Source organism: Ranitomeya imitator, chromosome 1 (assembly GCF_032444005.1).
Source record: "Ranitomeya imitator isolate aRanImi1 chromosome 1, aRanImi1.pri, whole genome shotgun sequence".
Taxonomy (NCBI): domain Eukaryota; kingdom Metazoa; phylum Chordata; class Amphibia; order Anura; family Dendrobatidae; genus Ranitomeya; species Ranitomeya imitator.
Genome location: NC_091282.1, coordinates 194,036,680 through 194,060,518, shown reverse-complemented (window position 1 = coordinate 194,060,518; position 23,839 = coordinate 194,036,680). Strand labels below are relative to the sequence as shown.

The 23,839-nt window shown below is 44.6% G+C and overlaps 1 protein-coding gene across 2 annotated transcripts in view; it reads right to left on the bottom strand.

The window, feature by feature from the left end:
• Positions 1–23,839, bottom strand: part of LVRN (laeverin) — a 200,058-nt gene that overhangs the window by 33,178 nt on the left and 143,041 nt on the right. The window contains exons 18-19 of one of the 2 annotated variants that reach the window (XM_069753189.1): positions 19,651–19,782; positions 13,786–13,870 (exon numbers count right to left, since the gene is read on the bottom strand). In XM_069753189.1, coding sequence (XP_069609290.1) covers positions 13,786–13,870; positions 19,651–19,782 — 217 coding nt within the window. The remainder of the gene's footprint in view (positions 1–13,785; positions 13,871–19,650; positions 19,783–23,839) is intronic. The other variant, XM_069753199.1, reaches the window with a different exon arrangement.

Sequence of the window (23,839 nt, the reverse complement as noted above, 5' to 3'; positions counted from 1 at the left end):
AAAGACCCAGGAATTATCTTCCTGACCATAACCTTTCCACTTAACCAGATACTGGAGTTTCCGTCTCGAAACACGAGAATCCAAAATCTTCTCCACAATATAGTCCAATTCCCCTTCAACCAAAACCTGAGCAGGAGGATCAATAGATGGAACCACAGGTGCCACGTATCTCCGCAACAATGACCTATGGAACACGTTATGGATGGAAAAAGAAGCAGGAAGAGTCAAACGAAAAGACACAGGATTAAGAACCTCAGAAATCCTATATGGACCAATGAAACGAGGCTTAAATTTAGGAGAGGAAACCTTCATAGGAATATAACGAGATGACAACCAAACCAAATCCCCAACACGAAGTCGGGGACCCACACAGCGCCTGCGGTTAGCGAAACGTTGAGCCTTCTCCTGGGACAAAGTCAGATTGTCCACTACATGAGTCCAAATCTGCTGCAACCTATCCACCACAGTATCCACACCAGGACAGTCCTAAGACTCAACCTGCCCTGAAGAGAAACGAGGGTGGAACCCAGAATTGCAGAAAAACGGCGAAACCAAAGTAGCCGAGCTGGCCCGATTATTAAGGGCGAACTCAGCCAAAGGCAAAAAGGACACCCAATCATCCTGATCAGCAGAAACAAAACATCTCAGATATGTTTCCAAGGTCTGATTGGTTCGTTCAGTCTGGCCATTTGTCTGACGATGGAAAGCCGAGGAAAAAGACAAATCAATGCCCATCCTAGCACAAAAGGCTCGCCAAAACCTCGAAACAAACTGGGAACCTCTGTCAGAAACGATGTTCTCCGGAATGCCATGCAAACGAACCACATGCTGAAAAAACAATGGCACCAAATCAGAGGAGGAAGGCAATTTAGACAAGGGCACCAAATGGACCATCTTAGAGAAGCGATCACAAACCACCCAAATGACCGACATTCTTTGAGAGACGGGGAGATCCGAAATAAAATCCATAGAGATATGCGTCCAAGGCCTCTTCGGGACCGGCAAGGGCAAAAGCAACCCACTGGCACGAGAACAGCAGGGCTTAGCCCGAGCACAAATCCCACAGGACTGCACAAAAGAACGCACATCCCGCGACAGAGACGGCCACCAAAAGGATCTAGCCACCAAATCTCTGGTACCAAAGATTCCAGGATGACCAGCCAACACCGAACAATGAACCTCAGAGATAACTTTATTCGTCCACCTATCAGGGACAAACAGTTTCTCCGCTGGGCAACGGTCAGGTCTATTAGCTTGAAATTTTTGCAGCACCCGCCGCAAATCAGGGGAGATGGCAGACAAAATTACCCCCTCTTTGAGAATACCCGCCGGCTCAGACAAACCCGGAGAATCGGGCACAAAACTCCTAGACAGGGCATCCGCCTTCACATTTTTAGAGCCCGGAAGGTACGAAACCACAAAGTCAAAACGGGAGAAAAACAGCGACCAACGAGCCTGTCTAGGATTCAACCGTTTGGCAGACTCGACATAAGTCAAGTTTTTGTGATCAGTCAAGACCACCACGCGATGCTTAGCTCCTTCAAGCCAATGACGCCACTCCTCGAATGCCCACTTCATGGCTAGCAACTCTCGATTGCCAACATCATAATTTCGCTCAGCAGGCGAAAATTTCCTGGAAAAGAAGGCGCATGGTTTCATCACCGAGCAATCAGAACTTCTCTGCGACAAAACAGCCCCTGCTCCAATTTCGGAAGCATCAACCTCGACCTGGAACGGAAGCGAAACATCTGGTTGGCACAACACAGGGGCAGAAGAAAAACGACGCTTCAACTCCTGAAAAGCTTCCACAGCAGCAGAAGACCAATTGACCACATCAGCACCCTTCTTGGTTAAATCAGTCAACGGTTTAGCAATGCTAGAAAAATTAGCGATGAAGCGACGATAAAAATTAGCAAAGCCCAGGAACTTCTGCAGACTCTTCAGAGATGTTGGCTGAGTCCAATCATAAATGGCCTGAACTTTAACAGGGTCTATCTCGATAATAGAAGGAGAAAAAATGAACCCCAAAAATGAAATCTTCTGAACACCAAAGAGACACTTTGACCCCTTCACAAACAAAGAATTAGCACGCAGGACCTGGAACACCATTCTGACCTGCTTCACATGAGACTCCCAATCATCCGAGAAGACCAAAATATCATCCAAGTATACAATCAGGAATTTATCCAGGTACTCTCGGAAGATGTCATGCATAAAGGACTGAAACACTGATGGAGCATTAGAAAGTCCGAATGGCATAACCAGGTACTCAAAATGGCCTTCGGGCGTATTAAATGCTGTTTTCCATTCATCGCCCCGTTTGATACGCACAAGATTATACGCACCACGAAGATCTATCTTGGTGAACCAACTAGCCCCCTTAATCCGAGCAAACAAATCAGACAGCAGCGGCAAGGGGTACTGAAATTTGACCGTAATTTTATTTAGAAGGCGGTAATCAATACAAGGTCTCAGCGAACCATCCTTCTTGGCCACAAAAAAGAAACCCGCTCCCAATGGCGACGATGACGGGCGAATATGACCCTTCTCCAAAGACTCCTTCACGTAACTCCGCATAGCGGCGTGCTCAGGTACAGATAAATTAAACAGTCGACCCTTAGGAAACTTACTACCAGGAATCAAATCGATAGCACAATCACAATCCCTATGCGGAGGTAGGGCATTGGACTTGGGCTCATCGAATACATCCCGGTAATCAGACAAGAACTCTGGGACCTCAGAAGGGGTGGATGATGAGATAGACAGAAATGGAACATCACCATGTACCCCCTGACAACCCCAGCTGGACACAGACATTGATTTCCAATCTAATACTGGGTTATGGACTTGTAGCCATGGCAACCCCAACACGACCACATCATGCAGATTATGCAACACCAGAAAGCGAATATCCTCCTGGTGCGCAGGAGCCATGCACATGGTCAGCTGGGTCCAATACTGAGGCTTATTCTTGGCCAAAGGCGTAGCATCAATTCCTCTCAATGGAATAGGACACTGCAAGGGCTCCAAGACAAACCCACAGCGCCTAGCAAACTCCAAGTCCATCAAATTCAGGGCAGCGCCTGAATCCACAAATGCCATGACAGAATAGGAAGACAAAGAGCAGATCAAAGTAACGGACAAAAGAAATTTCGACTGTACCGTACCAATGGTGTCAGACCTAGCGAACCGCTTAGTGTGCTTAGGACAATCGGAGATAGCTTGAGTGGAATCACCACAGTAGAAACACAGCCCATTCTGACGTCTGTGTTCTTGCCTTTCAGCTCTGGTCAAAGTCCTATCGCGCTGCATAGGCTCAGGTTTATGCTCAGATAATACCGCCAAATGGTGCACAGAATTACGCTCGCGCAAGCGTCGACCGATCTGAATGGCCAAAGACATAGACTCATTTAGACCAGCAGGCATATGAAATCCCACCATGACATCCTTAAGGGCTTCAGAGAGACCCTTTCTGAAAATAGCTGGCAGCGCACATTCATTCCATTGAGTGAGCATGGACCACTTTCTAAACTTCTGACAATAAATCTCTATCTCATCCTGACCCTGACACAGAGCCAGCAAATTTTTCTCTGCCTGATCCACTGAATTAGGTTCGTCGTACAGCAATCCGAGCGCCAGAAAAAACGCATCAATATTACATAATGCAGGATCTCCTGGCGCAAGGGAAAATGCCCAGTCTTGAGAGTCGCCACGTAATAAAGAAATAATGATTTTAACTTGTTGAACTGGGTCACCAGAGGAGCGGGGTTTCAAAGCCAGAAACAGTTTACAATTATTTTTAAAATTCAAAAACTTAGCTCTATCTTCAGAAAATAACTCAGGAATAGGAATTTTAGGTTCTAACATAGGATTCTGAACCACTAAATCTTGAATGTTCTGTACTCTTATAGTGAGATTATCCATCAAAGAGGACAGACCCTGAATGTCCATGTCCACACCTGTGTTCTGAACCACCCTGATGTAAAGGGGAAAAGAAAGACAGAACACAGTGCAAAGAAAAAAAAAATGGTCTCAGAACTTCTCTTTTCCCTCTATTGAGAAGCATTCGTACTTTGGTCCTCCAGTACTGTTATGAACAGGTAATTCAGAATCACAATGGACATTGAAGTTCAGAGCACACAAGGTGACCTGACATTTACCAAAAACATAGGATGAGCTCTGAGACGTGGAAACTCTGCTGACCGCAATCCCTAATCCTATCACACCACACTAGAGGTAGCCGTGGATTGCGCCTAACGCTCCCTATGCAACTCGGCACAGCCTGAGAAACTAACTAGCCCTGAAGATAGAAAAATAAGCCTACCTTGCCTCAGAGAAATTCCCCAAAGGAAAAGGCAGCCCCCCACATATAATGACTGTGAGTAAAGATGAAATACAAACACAGAGATGAAATAGATTTAGCAAAGTGAGGCCCGACTTACTGAATAGACCGAGGATAGGAAAGATAGCTTTGCGGTCAACACAAAAACCTACAAACAACAACGCAGAGGGGCAAAAAGACCCTCCGCACCGACTAACGGTACGGAGGTGCTCCCTCTGCGTCTCAGAGCTTCCAGCAAGCAAGAAAAACCAATATAGCAAGCTGGACAGAAAATATAGCAAACAAAAATAACACAAGCAGAACTTAGCTTATGCAGGATAGAGAGGCCACAGGAACGATCCAGGAGGAAGCAAGACCAATACTAGAACATTGACTGGAGGCCAGGATCAAAGCACCAGGTGGAGTTAAATAGAGCAGCACCTAACGACTTAACCTCATCACCTGAGGAAGGAAACTCAGAAGCCGCAGTACCACTCTCATCCACCAAAGGAAGCTTATAGACAGAACCAGCCGCAGTACCACTCACGACCACAGGAGGGAGCTTGGCCACAGAATTCACAACACTATGCACAATTACGTACTTTGCACTTTATCTATTGGTAGGTTATATGCACATACATTATGTAGATCAAGGTCTATTTTATGTTTATATATTATGCACGGCGCACTTACAATACCATTTGCTCTTGCACAACATATTCACTCATTCTTTTCCTAATGTGTGAATCTGGACTCAGCGCATGCGCGGCTGCCCCGCTCTCTGACGCCTATTCGAGTGGCCATTGGGAGACTTGCGCATGTGCCGTCTTTATGACGGCCCATGTTAGCTTGCACTCCATGGCCGCGGGTCTATGCGTCTCAGTGACGAGCGCCTTCGGCCGCGCATGCGCAATGGAATTCCGGAACTTACTCATTGCCCGCCTCGCGTCAGCTGTTATACTCACGCACACCTCCCTAACATCTACAGCGGATTGGCCAGCCATACTTTAAAACCATGTGTGGTTGGCGTCCTGTTTTTTGCAGCGGCATTAACATCTCTAATATACTTTGCGCCAACCATATTATATATATTTTATACTTTAAAACCGGCTTCATCCCTCTCCAACACACGCCTCCTGACGAAGAAGCAAAATGTGCATTGGGGCGGCGGGGACGCCACACACAAAGACATCTTTCCATGTAAGTGCCGCTTATTATTGTCCACTTATTATTGTCCTATCACATCGCCAGCACTGATTCTTACAGGGCGTTATGCCCCTATACTGTGAAGTTGATGGACTTGTGTGTATTGGTTTAAATAATGAAGGCATTGTTGTGGAACACAATTGGTGTATAAATAGTGGCTGTCCCTGCTTCTTAGCAGTTACCTTGTACAAATTGTTGCTCTTATTTTTAATTATTTAATAAAAAAATTTTGGGGTATACTGGCACTTTATACTATTGTCTTCTCTGCGTTTGTTGATACTGGAACAACACATTTACCTTGAACTGTCCTCCCATCTCTCTTCTTGCTTTCTCTTTGACCGCTTACAATCTGGCTTCCGGTCACACCATTCCACTGAAACTGCCCTAAATAATGTCACCAATGACCTCTTAACCGCCAAGAGCAAGCGACACTACTCTGTCCTCCTCTTCGACCTGTCGGCTGCCTTTGACACAGTTGACCATTCCCTATTACTACAGACCCTCTCATCCCTTGGCATCACAGACTTGGCCCTATCCTGGATCTCATCATACCTAACAGACCGGACATTCAGCGTCTCCCACTCACACACCACCTCCTCACCTCGCCCCCTATCTGTCGGAGTCCCACAAGATTCAGTCCTTGGGCCCCTGCTCTTCTCCATTTACACCTTTGGCCTGGGACAGCTCATAGAATCTTATGGGTTTCAGTATCACCTCTATGCTGATGACACACAGATCTACATCTCTGGACCAGATATCACCTCCCTACTAACCAGAATCCCTCAATGTCTGTCCACTATTTCATCCTTCTTCTCCGCTAGATTTCTGAAACTTAACATGGACAAAACAGAATTCATCATCTTTTCCCCATCTCACGTGACCCCCCCAACGAACCTATCCATTACAGTAAATGGCTGCCCACTCTCCCCAGTCCCACAAGCTCGCTGCCTCGGGGTAATCCTTGACGCTGATCTCTCCTTCAAACCACATATCCAAGCCCTTTCCACTTCCTGCCAACTTCAACTCAAAAATATTTCACGAATCCGTTCATTCCTCAACCAAGAATCTGCAAAAACCCTAGTCCATGCCCTCATCATCTCTCGCCTTGACTACTGCAACCTCCTGCTCTGTGGTCTCCCCTCTAACACTCTCGCACCACTCCAATCTATTCTAAACTCTGCTGCCCGACTAATCCACCTGTCCCCCCGCTATTCCACGGTCTCTCCCCTCTGTCATTCCCTTCACTGGCTCCCCATTGCCCAGAGACTCCAGTACAAAACCCTAACCATGATGTACAAAGCCATCCACAACCTGTCTCCTCCATACATCTGTGACCTCATCTCCCGGTACTTACCTACACGCAACCTCCGATCCTCACAAGATCTCCTTCTCTACTCCCCTCTTATCTCCTCTTCCCACAATTGTATACAAGATTTCTCTCGCGTATCACACCTACTCTGGAACCCTCTACCACAACACATCAGACTCTCGCCTACCATCGAAACCTTCAAAAAGAACCTGAAGACCCACCTCTTCAGACAAGCCTACAACCTGTAGTAACCACCGATCGACCAAACCGCTGCATGACCAGCTCTATCCTCACCTACTGTATTCTCACCCATCCCTTGTAGATTGTGAGCCTTCACGGGCAGGTTCCTCACTCCTCCTGTACCAGTTATGACTTGTATTAAGATTATTGTACTTGTTTTTACTATGTATACCCCTCCTCACATGTAAAGCGCCATGGAATAAATGGCGCTATAACAATAAATAATAATAATAGTGAGGATCAACTAGTGGCACCCCATCATTCCCTAAGTAGGGTTTATCGCCAGGGTCAGGCAGGGATTAGGTTCCTGCTCAGTGATAGGTGCAGAACCTATCTAGGGCGTTTAGGGCAGACAGGGTGATTTTAGATCTGCCTAGGGGTCTCCACTCCCCCCTTCCCTAGTGGTAGGCTCCCTTGCCCTCATCCCTTCGCGTTGCACATACTCTTTCTTACACTGTGCATGACCCACGGGTTGTAATGTAACAAAATAGGCAAAAAGCAAGAGGGGTGAATACTTTTGGAGGCCACTGTATAAGGGTATGGCTAGCCTATTGGGAATGTAGATTTTTATGACATAGAAGCATCTTTCAAAAAGGTGACTGGCAGGTCTTTTGAAATTGGCAAAGATACCGAGTCTTCAATGCAACTCTATTTTAGAGCTTTTTCTGTCTCAGTAATACCGACGCACCCCAAATTTTCAGAAGGAAAATAGGGGGAAAAAAATGTGTCAAATGGGGGTCTGTCTTACAGTCCAAATTCAGCTTACTGGGGGGGGGGGGAGATTGGCACAGGTGGATCAGTGGTCACAGGGGAGTGTAGTCACAGGGGTTGATCTGTGGTCCAGGCTGGTGCGGTGGCCTCTGGTAAATCCCATCCCAGGCTGGTGCGGCGGTGGTGCTCTGGGGTTCCCGGTGGTTCCACCAGCATTTTGTGATAGGTGCGATGGTGGTGATCTGTGCTGCGGTGGGGCTCTGCCGGCATTTTGTGACAGGTGCTGTGGTAATGCTCTGTGGTGCAGCGGGGCTCTGCTGACATTTAGTGAAAGGCCAGAGGCCCCCGCAGATCCATTGCTGTGATGTGGTGGCCTCCAGGAAAGTGTACGCAGGGGGCAGCGCTTGCTCAGATTGAGATCTTGGCAACGAGATCTCGTCTCCCAAGATCTCGGGACGAGATCTCGGTGTCGAGATTTGAATCTGAGCATGCACCTCCCCCAGCGGCCATTTTCACGGAGGCCATTGCATCGAAGCAATGGAACTGGGGGGCCTCTGGGCTTTCAGAAAAAGCCGGCGGAGCCCCCCCGCACCACAGAGCACCACTGCCACACTACAGAGCACCACTGCCACACCACAGAGCAAGACCACTGCACCAGCCTGGGAAGGGAGGCTGCATTGCCCTGCAGCATCGGACTGGGACCGCTGCCACTGTATTTTGTAAGTATATTCCAACTATAAGACGCACCCTCATTTCCCCCAAAAAATTTTGAGAAAAAAAGTGTGTCTTATAGTCCGAAAAACACATTCTCTGGCAACTCATTTAAAAGCAGGTACTGAGTGTTAGGAGTCGAGGTCCCGCCGCTGCACAGGGGGAATCTCGAGCCATGTCTGCTGTGGTCTTCCATTTTGCTTCAGCCGCAGCGGAGCCTGCTCAGTGGAGACATCAGTCCCAGCGTCTCGCTCAGCCTGACACTGTGCAAAGGGTTACTGCTGCCTTTCCAGGTTCTGCTTTTATAGCCAGCACTGGTCAGCGGTGTGCAGGATTTTCTGGGACCAAGTCTTGCTTTGCACACACTGAGCATCCCCACGGGAGGACCTCTCATTGGAGGTCGGGGGTCACATGCTCAGGCCCTGTAGCAGCTCCTATTGGACCACTTGGAAGGTCCTTGTCTGCTACAGCTATAAAAGGTTCGCTTGGCCGCACAGCCATGCGCTAGTATCAAACCAAAGTCTATGAGCTCAGCGCCAGTGTGGTCATGTCTGGATGTGGTTAGGGTTTGGCTGAAATAAGCCTCTAGAATACCGGCACCTCCGTTGAGGTGTTTTTATGTGTGTAATCAGGGCCTTGGCTGAAATAAGCCACGAGAATACCGGCACCTCCGGTGAGGAGTTGTTTGCCTGTTTCTCTGACTGCATGACCACGGTTTTGCTCTGTTTGGTAGCTGTGTACCTCTGTGAGGTTAACAGGGCACAGCATCTTGTTTCTAGCGAATCTGTGGAGTTAACAGAGTTTGCTTATACCGCCATATAGCACCGCCATTTGCCAGCAGCAGGTTCCTCTCATGCACGGTGGACCCCGGGTTCCGAACGCACCTATTAATACATATATATATATATATATATATATATATATATACTTGGTGCGTTCCGCCAACCCTAACACTGAGATTATTTATCAGCTTTCTAAATGTCTTGAATAGCAAATCTGCTAACAATTAACACTATTTTCATATTTTACTACCTGGATAGTCAGTTTTAACATTTCAGAATCTGGATTCACACAGCCATAGCACCATGAAGCTAAACAAATACAGAGCATCCCTAATATTTACACTATACCCCCTTCCACATAAAGGAGAGCCACCCAACTCCGGAGCCTAAACCCATTGCCCACTCCAGCACTCACGTCTCTTACCCTGCACAGAACTGGCAGTAAATAGGAAATCCTTCTAGTACTAGCTGTACCCTTTCCTGCCTAGGACATGCACCTACAGACCAAATTGAGGGGCACTCCAGGCTTTATCTGTGTACCTCCCTGACTGCTGTGCACTCGTAAAGGGTTGAAGGTTCTGTTTCAGCCTATTATCCCTTCTTGTGAGCAGGTCAATGACGTCTTGATCCTCCAATCCTTTTCCCCTCTTTATAAACCTAATTAAAGTCTCTTCCTGTCTCTCCCTGTCCCAGAGGATACTTGTTCCTCTGTAACCCTGTACAATATTTGATCATCTGTTGAGTTAAAGTCAATTATTTTAAAGTTTACTAAGTCACAGACACGGTCAATTTCTACAACTTAAGGGTTTTGCGTACATAGGCTTTCTTTGCCGGGAGTTTGGCCATTCCTATAACGATGCAAACTTGTTTTACTTGGCTGTTTAGTGCCTTAATGCTGAGATAGATTTAAACAGGGCCGTAGCTACAACAGGTGCAGGGGTTGCAATCGCACCCGGACCCTGGAGCCTAGGGGGGGCTAAAATTCCCTTTGGCCTATATAGAAAGACTATTGCTATTAAAGATTTAAAATATTTGGGGGCCCCGTTGGAGCTTTTGCATCAGGGCCCATGAGTTTCAAGTTACGTCACTGGATTTAAAGATAACATGCTGAACTTCTTTTTGACTATAACCAACCTCCACCCATTAAAGTTTTTTTTTTGTTAACTCTGTTTCTTGTCTTTATTGTATGAGACTATTGGAGATGTGTTTGTTTGCTTTGTCTCAGCAGTGTTGTCCTGCTAGACACACCAGCATGTGTTTTAGCAGCAAAATTATAGTTAGGTGTAAATGCTGTTAATGTTAAATACCTAATACCAGCAGAAGCCAGAATAAAAGACCTCCTTCCAAAAATGAGCAATGTTGCGCTCCTTGCTTCTACATTGAAGACATCTAACTGGTCAATAAAGGTGGTTATCAGCCTTTAACTTACTCCATTGACTTGATGTGTCAGGCCAGTGTCCTGCAGGGTGCAGTGTATGAGACATCATAGGAAGCACTGAGCAAACAATACATAAGCCAGGATTGAAGTTTTTGGAAGAGAGATTATAGTGACAAGTAGAAACTGTACTGATGATTTGGAGTCATCCAGCAACTAGAGGGGTTGATAAGACAGGGAGTGGTTAGCACAGCCCCAGTGGATTCTGGGATAGTTGTGTTGTGTCCAGGACCTGCAGGAAGAAGCAGTGTCAGAGAGAGTCTCCTGTCAGACTGAACCTAAATAAGCTGTCAAGACCAGTTCTTTCAGGGTAGTGACTGGTGGCAGCTTGGAGGCAGACAGGACAGCCAGGAGAGATCTTTGGTACCTCAAGATAAGAGTGAGAGAGCCAACACCAGACACATCCCCCTCCCCTCTGCACCTCACTATATCATGGTATAGTGCTACACAGTGCTTTATAATATGTGAAGAGAAGTTGTCTGTGAAGAGACTTTTATATATGTTTGCTGAAAGCATCAATCCCTGTCTGGAATAGTGTAATAGCTGCATGCTTGGAAACTGTTACCTCACATGACTGTGAAAGATTCTGGTTAATGGTCGCCCTGATTAAAATCCCTTCACGATTCCAAAGAACGCATGTTACTTTGCTCTGCCTCTATATACTGAGTGGCGGATATACAACACTAGTCTACATTTGAATAGTATACAATATTACTACAGGCCACCTGTCATAACCACAGACCCCATGAAAAAACAAAATTGAAGAGAAAGGATAAGAAAAAATGGGTGAATACTATAATTTGGGGAGAGATTGCATATCTGGACTAGGTGTTAAGCTAACATGATCATGGAAAAGTGTTTTTTATACAAGAAAATACAGCTGTTCCTACCATTGTGAGATCAGAAATGTCCACAGACAATAACTGGAGCTTTCATTGCTCTTTTAAATGTTACTACATTTAACAGGCAGCTGTGACATCCCTCAAAGTAAAAAAGGAGAAAATAAGGGGAATTTACTATAGCCCTAATGTTCTGTGATTGAAGACTAATATATAATACTAGATGGTGGCTCGATTCTAACGCATCGGGTATTCTAGAATGCACAGCCACGTAGTATATAACAGCCCACACAGTATATAACACAGCCCAAGTAGTATATAACACAGCCCACGTAGTATATAGCATAGCCATGTAGTATATAACACAGCCCGCACAGTATATAACACAGCCACATAGTATATAGCATAGCCACATATTATATAGCACAGCCCACGTAGTATATAGCACAGCCCACACAGTATATAACACAGCCACGTAGTATATAGCACAGTCCACACAGTATATCACACAGCCCACGCAGTATATAGCACAGCCCACGCAGTATATAACACAGTCACGTAGTATATAGCACAGCCCATGCAGTATATAACACAGCCACGTAGTATAAAACACAGCCCATGTAGTATATAACACAGCCCATGCAGTATATAACACAGGCCATGCAGTATATAACACAAGCCACGCAGTATATAACACAGGCCATGCAGTATATAACACAGCCCACGTAGTATATAGCAATGTGGGCACCATATCCCGGTTAAAAAAACAATTAAAATAAAAAATAGCTATATACTCACCTTCCGTCAGCCCCCGGATGCAGCCGAGGCCTTTACCAATGCTCCTCGCGACGCTCCGTTCCCAGTAATGCCTAGCGGCAATAACCCGTGATCATGTAGCGGTCTCACGAGACTCCCACATGATCTCGGGGCATTGCCGCAATGCATTCTTGGGACCAGAGCGCGAGGAGCGGGAAAGGCTGCGGCGGACTTCGGAAAGTGAGAATATAATGTTTTTTGTTTTTTTTAAATAATTTTTAACATATCTTTTTACTATTGATGCTGCATAGGCAGCATCAATAGTAAAAAGTTGGTCCGGGATGGTCGCTGATTGGTTGCGCCCGGCCGGCCGCAACCAATCAGCAAAGCATGGTTTAAATCGCAGGCCAATTCGCGGCCGGACATCGCCTGTTGCTGATTGGTCGTGACCAATCAGCGAAGCGTGTTTAATTCCCACGCCAATGTCGCTGATTGGTCATGGCCAGCCAGGCGCGACCAATCAGCGAAACGTGAGTTAAATCCCGCGCCATAATCTGTGATGACGTAGCGGTCTCGCGAGACCGCTAAGTCATCTGGGTAATTTCGCAATGCATCTCTGGGAACGGAAGATGCCGAGAGCATCGGGAGGAGCGGAAAAGCTACGGAGGTGACGGAAGGTGAGAATGGCATGATTTTTTATTTTTTTATTATTTTTAACATTATATCTTTTTACTATTGATGCTGCATAGGCAGCATCAATAGTCAAAAGTTGGTCCGGGATGTGGCACCACACTGGCATTGACTGGAGGGGAGTAGGGAGGGGCCAATTCACGGCCGGACTAAGCCTGTCGCTGAATCAGTGACGCAAGATTTCCGTTACAGACAGACAGAAAGACAGACAGACAAACAGACGGAAGTACCCCTTAGACGATTATATAGATAGATCTCCACCATGCTCAGCTGATAACAACAATCAGGCCAAAAACAGGACGGTATGACAGAATTAAAGGAAATCTGCACCAAGTTTTTGCTACCGCATATGAGCACAGTAAAATGTAGGAAAAGAGACCCTGACTCCAACTATGTATCATTTAATTTACTGGTTGCAGCAATAGTGACACATTCAGAGTTCTTACAGTAGATGTAGCATGAAGAAGAGCTCAGAAAGCCAACCCTGTCCATACCACAGCTTTCTAAATACGTGCTCTATTGACAGTGAGCTGTTTATCAGAAGAGAGGACGTGGTTGGTCTAACAGGCATGTTAGACCTAGTCCACAAGTGATAATGTCTTGTTGATAAAACCTTAGTTATAAGTAAACAGCACACATCCTAATAAATGACAAATTGATGAAATGTGTGTTTTAGCCTGTCTTCAGATTACATAGGAAAAACCTGATGACAGATTTCCTTTAAAACCAAAAACTGAGGATTGAATACATTTCTACATGACAGGACACAAGTATAGCAATCTCACCTCTTGGAACTGCAGCTCAGAAGTGGCTTTTAATCCCAAGTCTGGTAATAACATTTCATAAAAGTGATTGGAATCTTTCATGTTACTGAAATGATAATTGCACACATAAAAGCATAAATTAAGTAACGTATTTGGAGACATATTTATGGGAAGTTTCTAGATATAATAGAGCTAAAGGTGACAATGAAAACTCATGTCCATGAAGTTCACCCTCTCCAGTTCCTTCATATTTCACTGCAGTTAAAAAAAATTTCTGGATCAATTTAACATCTTTTTCCTCCTTATTACGTTGCATGTGTGCCCTTTGTATGCTCGTCTGTTAGTCAAAACGACATAAAAACATTTCATGAGGCGAAAGCTCCCTTCTCTTCATCACACTTCCCACAAGACATTGATGCTGTGTTTCCACTCACCAGGCATCTAGGACACATGCCCTAGATCCTTGACCGGGGGCTCTGGATCTCCTGGTTGGCACCACACTCAACTGTATTGGCATCATAATGTCAAAGGCTTGCTGCCCTCCTTCTGTAGTCTCTTTCTGATAGGCTACAGGTTGCTGTCTGAAACCTAACATTGAATTTAATATTATGTAACTATTTAAAAAAAAAAAAAACACTTTTTGAATGTACTTCAATTAAAAACTCCCTATCCTTCACTCTAAACTATGACTTCCTATCTGTGTTTTTTCTTCATACTTCCAATGACTTGCTGTTTGAGTCTGCTAGCAAGCACTGGAGATTCTCATGTGATGACATTGTGGTTGCTGCCACAGATGCTGTCACCGCCCTTGCTGGTAGATCATTAGCGATGTCCTTTTCAGGGTCCGGGCTATTCACTTGTATACTGAGCATGGACTGGTTGTCAATTCTGGCCATTAAGAGAAGTGACAACCCAGCAAGAGAGATAGTCCACTCCCTGTAACAATCGGAGAACAGTGAAAATAATAGTGTGGCAAACAGGGATCTCATACTAAGCATTCATCAGAATTGCCACCCAGCATGCATGCTCAGTATAGAAGACTGGCAGAGTCGCTGAGACAATGAGAAAAAGAGGAAAGCTGTTTGAGAAGATCAGAAATACTGTTGCCACTAAGATTTCTCTCTCTCCAGTCTTTAGGTTCGTCTTCACATCTTTCAACACTGAATAGGCCCCACGTGGTTAAGTGCATTATGCCCAATGTAACCACCAGCACCAAAAGTATGACAACCGAGTCGAACAACTATGCTAATACCAATCACCATAAAAAAATAGTCCAATATCAGTCCAGAAAAGTCGGACGAGTGTCATGAGATTTTCTTGCGAGTACAATTTAGCACCTAGCATCCGAATGACGTCCGATTCACATGCGAATGCGATCAGATTGCAATGCGATTTTTAACATGAGATGATTATAGCCTGGGAAGGAGGTAATACCCATGGAGCTTCCTATGCTATTAATATCAGCTCACAGCTGTATGCTTAGGTCTTTCCTGGTTATTAAAATGGGGACCCCAGCAAATAAATGGCGTAGGGTTCCCCCTTATAATTAATGACCAGCAAAGGCTAGGCAAACAGCTAAGGACTGATATTAATGGCCTAGGAAGGAGAAATGGATAATGGCACCCTCCCAGACTAAAAACATCAGCTCTCAGCCACCCCAGAAATGGCCCATCCATTAGATGCACCAAATATGGCACTCAGACTCACTCTTCCCATTTGCCCTGGTGCGGTGGCAATGTCAGGTGACATCAAGCCCAGGGGTTAGTAATGGAGAGGCATCTATAAGACTTCTCCATTACTAACCCCATATTCAAATTGCTTAAAAAAGTAACACCCAGAATAAAGTCCCTTACTTGAAATAATGACACAGACTCATTTAATTAATCTAAATTACCAAAAACACATATACTAACTTCATCGCCCAATCCACTGAAGCCAGTCTCCTGTAAAAAAATTAAAATAATAAACACCCATATTCCTCACCTGTCCAGAAAATAATAATCCAATTGTGCCATGATGCGTCTAGCTCTACTACATCCAGATGCCAGGCCGCATTGTTGCATGATGCGACTATACAGCCTGCCATCCAGCAAAGACATTGAGCTGCGTATACTTGATCAGCTCAGTTCCTTGCAGTGAACTCCTTTCAACTCACTGCGAAAGTGAGAACGTTATCATGCTCGTGATGCTGTCAGAAAGGTCATCGTAGTTCAGTGCCAATGAACTCACTTCAACTCACTGGCGTCACTGAGAACGCACATAGAACTTTTCCCACAGTGCTGATGTAATTGAGGTGAAAGAAGTTCACTAGCTCTGAACTACGATGACCTTACTGACACAAAGAAGGTTCTCACGCTCGTGGTGATGTCAGTGAGGTGAAAAGAGTTCTCTTTGAGGCACTAAGCTTAGCAAGCATGCACAGTTCAGTGTCTCTGCTCAAAGGCAGGCTGTATAGTTGCAACATGCAACAATGCAGCCTGACATCTAGATGGAGTAGAGCTAGACGTGTCATGGAACAATTAAATTATTATCTTATCAGTGGACAGGTGAGGAATATTTTTTTTATTATTTTCATTCTGCTACAGGAGACATTGGCTTCAGTGGATTGGGCATTGAAGTGAGTATACCGGTTACCTTTCCATTCACTCCATCCTAGACCCTTCACAGTCCCCCTCTACACAGCCCCAATTGGACAGACCATCAGCAGATTTGGCTTTCAGTACCATCTTTATGCCGACGACACACAACTATATACGTCATCCCCTGGCCTTACTCCTGCTGTACTACAGAACGCCACTGACTGTCTGTCCGCAGTCTCTGACATCATGTCTGCTCTCTATCTGAAACTCAACCTCTCCAAAACTGAACTTCTTCTGCTCCCACCATCTACTAACCTCCCTAAACCTGACGTTTCCCTCTCCGTGGGTGTCACCATAATAACACCCTGGCAGCAGGCGCGCTGTCTGGGTGTTATGTTTGACTCCCATCTCTCCTTCACATCCCATATACAATCTCTTGTCCGCTCATGCCGCTTACACCTAAAGAACGTCTCTAGAATCCGCCCTTTTCTCACCATAGAAACAACAAAAACCCTCACTGTTGCCCTGATCCACTCCCGCCTGGACTACTGCAACGCTCTATTAATTGGCCTCCCCCTCACTCGACTTTCCCCTCTCAAGTCAATCCTTAATGCAGCAGCCAGGGTCGTCTATCTAGCTAATCGTTACTCGGACGCGTCCGCTCTTCGCCAATCATTACACTGGCTGCCCATTCATTACAGGATACAATTCAAAGTACTTGTTCTCACCCACAAAGCTCTTCACAGTGCAGCACCCCCTTACATCTCCTCCCTCATTTTTGTCTATCGGCCTAACCGACCTCTTCGCTCTGCAAATGACTTTCGACTAACCTCTGCACTAATCCGTACCTCCCACTCCCGACTACAAGACTTCTCCCGTGCTGCGCCAATCCTCTGGAATGCTCTACCCCAAGAAATTAGGACCATCCACAATTTGCATAGTTTTAGGCACTCCCTCAAAACACATTTGTTCAGAGTGGCCTACCATGTTCCCTAATCAGTTATTTTGTTTGTTTGTAGCCCATTCACTACTTCCATCTATCCCCCACTCCCTGAAGATGGCTGGACCATCATTGTAAATACATCATTGTAAATACACACCTGTACTTTGTATTTCCCCACCTCATTGTAGATTGTAAGCTCTCACGGGCAGGGTCGTCTTGTGTCGCTTTAATTATTGTATTATTAACATTGTTACTTATGACTGTTGTATTCGAAGCTGTTAAACTGTAAAGCGCTGCGGAATATGTTGGTGCTATATAAATAAAGATTATTATTATTAGTATACGTGTTTTTTGTAAATTTAGACTCATTAAAAGTCTGTGTCATTATTTCACATAAAGGGCTTTATTCTTGCTATGTCTTTAATTCAGTATGACTATGGGGTTAGTAATGGGGCATCTTATAGAAGCCTCTCCATTACTAATCCTTAGGCTTGATGTCACCTTACACTACAAAAGGTGACATCAACCTCAATACTATCACCCCACTTGCCACCGCACCAGGGTAAGTGGGAAGAGTAAGGCTAAATGGCAGAATTGGTGCATCTTATGGATGTGCCATTTCTGCGGCTGAGAGCTGATGTTTTTAATGTGGGAGGGGACCAATATCCATGGCCTCTTCCTAGGCAATTAATATCAGCGCACAGCGGTCTGCCTAGCTTTTGCTATGTAATTTTTTTGGGGGTATCCCCCATTCTAATAACCAGGAAAGGCTAAGTATAAGGCTAAGAGCTGATTTTGATAGCCTGGGAAGCTCCATGGGTATTACCCCCAACCCAGACTATGCACCTATGCCCCATTGTGTGTAGCCCATTCACTACTTCCATCTATCCCCCACTCCCTGAAGATGGCTGGACCATCATTGTAAATACATCATTGTAAATACACACCTGTACTTTGTATTTCCCCACCTCATTGTAGATTGTAAGCTCTCACGGGCAGGGTCGTTTTGTGTCGCTTTAATTATTGTATTATTAACATTGTTACTTATGACTGTTGTGTTTGAAGCTGTTAAACTGTAAAGCGCTGCGGAATATGTTGGTGCTATATAAATAAAGATTATTATTATTATTATTATTATTATTAGTATACGTGTTTTTTGTAAATTTAGACTCATTAAAAGTCTGTGTCATTATTTCACATAAAGGGCTTTATTTTTGCTATGTCTTTAATTCAGTATGACTATGGGGTTAGTAATGGGGCATCTTATAGAAGCCTCTCCATTACTAATCCTTAGGCTTGATGTCACCTTACACTACAAAAGGTGACATCAACCTCAATACTATCACCCCACTTGCCACCGCACCAGGGTAAGTGGGAAGAGTGAGGCTCAATGGCAGAATTGGTGCATCTTATGGATGTGCCATTTCTGCGGCTGAGAGCTGATGTTTTTAATGTGGGAGGGGACCAATATCCATGGCCTCTTCCTAGGCAATTAATATCAGCGCACAGCGGTCTGCCTAGCCTTTGCTATGTAATTTTTTTGGGGTATCCCCCATTCTAATAACCAGGAAAGGCTAAGTATAAGGCTAAGAGCTGATTTTGATAGCCTGGGAAGCTCCATGCGTATTACCCCCAACCCAGACTATGCACCTCTGCCCCAGCTGTCCGGTTTCCCTCTACTCGTTAATAAAATGTTGTGGGATCCTATGCCATTTTTTCAGACATTTATTGATTAATTAAATACACGTACAGTAAGCTATACAAGCACTGTACTAATTATTTATGTCACTGACATCTTTATATCAATTCTACAGTATGTGTATATATCTACTCTATCTATTCTCTTTTGTTGATTTTAGTGTACGCAGCTGCTGAAATGTTGGGTTTTCAAAGACATTGGTGTGCAAAAATTGGACAGCACCTGCATGGTCCGAGTGCCATGCGTTTTGTTTTTTTTTTTATCGCACCCATTCACTTGCATTGGTGAGTCTTGTTCAAGATACGAGGACAATTGCAGCATGCTGCAATTTTTTTCTCAGCCCGATCTGAACTGGGCAAAAAATTGTAGATGATCAGGGACTCATAGATAAACACTGGTCAGAGTGCAATCCAATTTTTTAGCGGATTGCACGCTTCCATTTTTCTCACAGATGAGTATGATCCCTAAAATGAACTTCAGGAGAATTTCACACCTCTATTAGAGACATTTAGTTTAGTTTTGCTTTTTCTGTAATTTTCAGTAAATTTGAGTAGAGCGAGTAATGTATGTGTTGTCAGTGTAAGAAAAGAGTGAGGATGTGCGCAAAAAGTAATATATCAGCATGTTAAACAGCAATTTGCATACAGAACACCATGAATACTCACATGTCATTTAATCTGTGCCAGTTTTCTTTCAAAAAGTCCCAAGCTATGTGTCTTCCTACGTCAGTCTTCAGCATATGCAACAAGACATTCAGCATATCATGAGAATCGCTATTCATGCTATCCTTTAAGTATCTGTATATACAATGAGTGCAAGGAGTAAAACATGGCAAATGAAGAGATTAACAACTTTTCTTTTTCACTGCATGAAAAACTGAAGTTCATATGGATGAAATAAATCAGGAACAATCTCCTCTACATCTAGGCACTTACTTTAATTATACAGAATTGGTGCAATTTGATTTGCATGTAGTGGGCCAGCAGTCTCGTTGGTAATCAGTTTCCACCGGATGAGAGCCCTGTGAATCGCCTCTTACCTGAGGGCATACCCAACTCCCCTTTTGATTAATCGACCTGGCGCAACGTCATCAATGCTGCATCATGCCAGGCCAGCTGATCAAATGAGGAGCTGTGGCTGCCGACAGGTAGGAGGCAAAACGTGAGGCTACCATCTGATGGTCAAAAATGATTGAGATGGACACTGGTATTGCGAATAGTTTTGCACCATCTCTAGATCAATGTAAATTTACTGTTTGCTACATCTGTGTTACCATGAGGCAGAAAAATTCTATGATGTTGCATATCTTAAAGGGTTTGTCCGATGTTTTACTATAAGTTGCCGCAGTGTGCTTTTAGGATTCAAAAGTCTGCAGTCACATAGTTTGACTGCAGGCTTTAAGGGTATGTGCACACTAAGTATTTACTGCAGACATTTCTGCATCAAAATGTGCCTCTTGGAAGAAAACCTGAGGTTTTCACCATGTTTTTGTGTGTGTTTTTGATGGATTTATTTAAGCGTTTTTTTCCCTAATAGTATGAACGGGGGGAAAACTCTGCAAAAACGCTGAAAGAATTGACATGTTGCAGAAACTTCTTCAAATCTGAAAGAAAATGTCATTCAGTTTGAGATAGGAAAAAGGTTTCATTTTTCGCTACAAAAGCAGGCTGAAAAAATGTGGAGAACATACTTTTATTAAAGAACGGGACGGCCACTTTAACTTGTCATTTAACATAGCAGAAGCCACACTAACTCACAAAAGTTTGCTGTATTATGGATTCCCATGACATGTTTGAGATCTTCAGAACATCTACAGATATACCATTCATGCAAAAATATTTAACATCTGCTTCTATATTGATTTCATAAAATATGAAAAAACACCAGACAGTGGAAAAGTATACCAAAGGAAAGGAGAATGTTTCTTTTCCATCAGGCTTTTAATGTAAATCTAATATCTCAGGAGGAGCTTCATTTAATTCTAAAACATGTACAGTCATGGCCGAAAGTGTAGACACCCTTGAGACTGTTCCAGAGAATTAAGTATTTCTCCCAGAAAATTATTACAATTGCTCATGTGTGAGAACATAAAATTTAATTTTAATTACCCAGATGTAAATTCAGGAGGCACATAGACATATGCTTTTATCTTTATGTTGACTTTTGAATTTATGTGTATTTTCTTTAGTTGGTCAAGTAACAGACTATTTGTTTGTAAGAGCATGAATGTTGACTTTTGAGTTGATGTTTGTTGTATCTTATTGTCTGCTATCTTTGCAAGGCAGGGATGCAGGGTTATTGATCAATGGATGTTTGCTAAATATGTTGATTGACCATTATGTGGGTCCTGTGACTTGTTGACCCGCAAAACCGATAAGGACGAACTATGCAGATAGATTAAATACTCAAACAATGCAAGCTACTGTATTTTTCGAACTATAAGATGCACTTTTTTCCTCCAAAATTGTGGAGGAAAATGGGGGGTGGTTCTTATAGTCCGGATGTATGGGCTCTAGCTGTGGTGGGGCAGTGGGGGAGCGGTTTTGGCAGAGCATCGAGTCACAGGAGGCTGGAGCCAGCTGCTAAATGAATATGCACTGCATTCCATGCCCATGGGCGAGGAGGGCAATGAATATGCATTTCTTTCTGGCATCCTGGTATGATTGGCCCCATCCTGTTGCTGGTATGATTGGTCCCATCAGAAAAGATTTAAAAAAAAAACATTACACTTACTTTCCTCCGCTCCCTCGCAGTGTCTTGCTCCAGTGCCAGCAGCTGTCGGAATACTCACCAGGACCGTTCATCGCAGAGAGCGGTGAGTATCCATTCCTCTTCAGTAGCGCGCAGTTTCAGCCGGAGCCTTCCTGCTAATGCGGACACGTGGGCCAATACGTAAGAGAAATGAATATTCTGAATATTCATTTCTCTTAAGTATCGGCACACGTGACCGCCACAGCAGCAGGAAGCCGCTGGCTGACACTGTGTGCTACTGAAGAGGAACGGATACTCACCGCTCTCTGCGATGAACGGTCCCAGTGAGTATTCTGGCAGCTGTGCTCTGCTTGTGAGCAGCACATGACATCCCTGCCATGCGCTGCTTACAAGCATTAAGCAGCTGCTGGCATCGGAGCAGGACGCTGTGACTGCGAGGGAGCGGAGGAAGGTAAGTGTAATGTTTTTTTTTAAATCATTCCTGATGGGGCCATGCATACCAGGAATGGGATGGGGCCAATTATAAAAGAAAAAGGATGAGACCAATCTTACCAGGAAAGTGATGGGGCCATTTATACCAGAATAAGCATGGGACCAATCACACCAGGAATGGGATGGGGCCAATTATACTAGAATAAGGATGGGACCAATCACACTAGGAACGGGATGGGGCTAATTATACTAGAATAAAGATGGGACCAATCACACCAGGGACGGGATGGGGTCAATTATACCAGAATAAGGATGGGACCAATCATACCAGAAATGGGATGGGGCCAATTACACCAGAAAAAGGATGGGACCAATCATACCTGGAATGGGATGGGGCTAATGATACCAGAAAAAGGATGGGACCAATCATACCAGGAACGAGAAGGGGCCAATTATATCAGAATAAGGATGGGACCAATCATACCAGGATCGGGATGGGGGCAATCATACCAGAAAAAGGATGGGACCAATCAAACCAGGACCATGATGGGGTCAATCATAGCAGGATAAGGATGGGGCCAATCATACCAGGACTGGGATGGGGCCATGAATAACAGGACTGGGATGGTGTTAATCATACCAGGATAAGGATGGGGCCATGCATACCAGGATAGGGATGAGGGGGCCTTGCATACAAGGATAGGGATGAAGGAGCCATGTATACCAGGATAGGGATGAGGGGCCATGTGTATCAGAATGGGGATGAGGGGATCATATATACCAGGATAGAGGATATTAAGTACAGAATTGACCATTTTTTTGCTTCAATTGTTTTCCTAATTTCCTCTTCTAAAACCTAGGTGCGTCTTATGATCCGAACAATATGGTAATCTCATCCCATCTCCCCCTTGACCTCTGGATGATAGCTTGAAGGACAATAGTTGTGGACTATATAAGGGGGATATGTTTCTGTAACTAAATAATCAAGTGACTTGACAGACCAACAGCAAGGACACAATAACTCCTGAAAGAACAGTCTACTAGGACAACATAGCTCCATCAAGAGGGACCTCTACAGGATATCAGCTTACAGGACCATGGCCTCGGCTGAAAAAATACAGATCTACTCCGTTGACCACCACTGAACCCATGAATATGTTTGGGGAAGTCAGGATTTGGACCCACCAGTTGCCTGAGCCCCATGGATATGTTTGGGGAAGCCAGGATTGGGACCTACCGGTCACCTGACTCCATGGAGACATTCGGAGAAACCAAGTTGTGACCATCCGGTCACCTGGTCATGTGCCTCAATGGACTGTCACCTTCCTAAGCTTGTTGTTAACTCTTCTCTGTGGGTATCACAGGTGGGGGTTGTCAGCCCTGGAAGCCGTGGAGTCGCAGCAGCTATAATCCTGCGGAAGGCTGAGACTCTGTAATTTTGAACCATCTTGGGTATTTTGCTGGGACTGTTCTATGTATTATTGTCTGTTTTGTGGTTCAATAAAATATTGCCACACTGTTTTACGCTCACCCTGTGTTGTCTGAGTAGTATTCTTCATATGGTAAAAGGAGAATGGACATTCAGTGGGATGAGCTCTGGTCCATGCGGTCTTGGGCCATTGGACTATAGCACTCATTGACCCCCGTGTCTCCACAACATGTTTTGTTATACACATGTTTATTTCTTTTGTGTGCATTGGAACAAGAGAA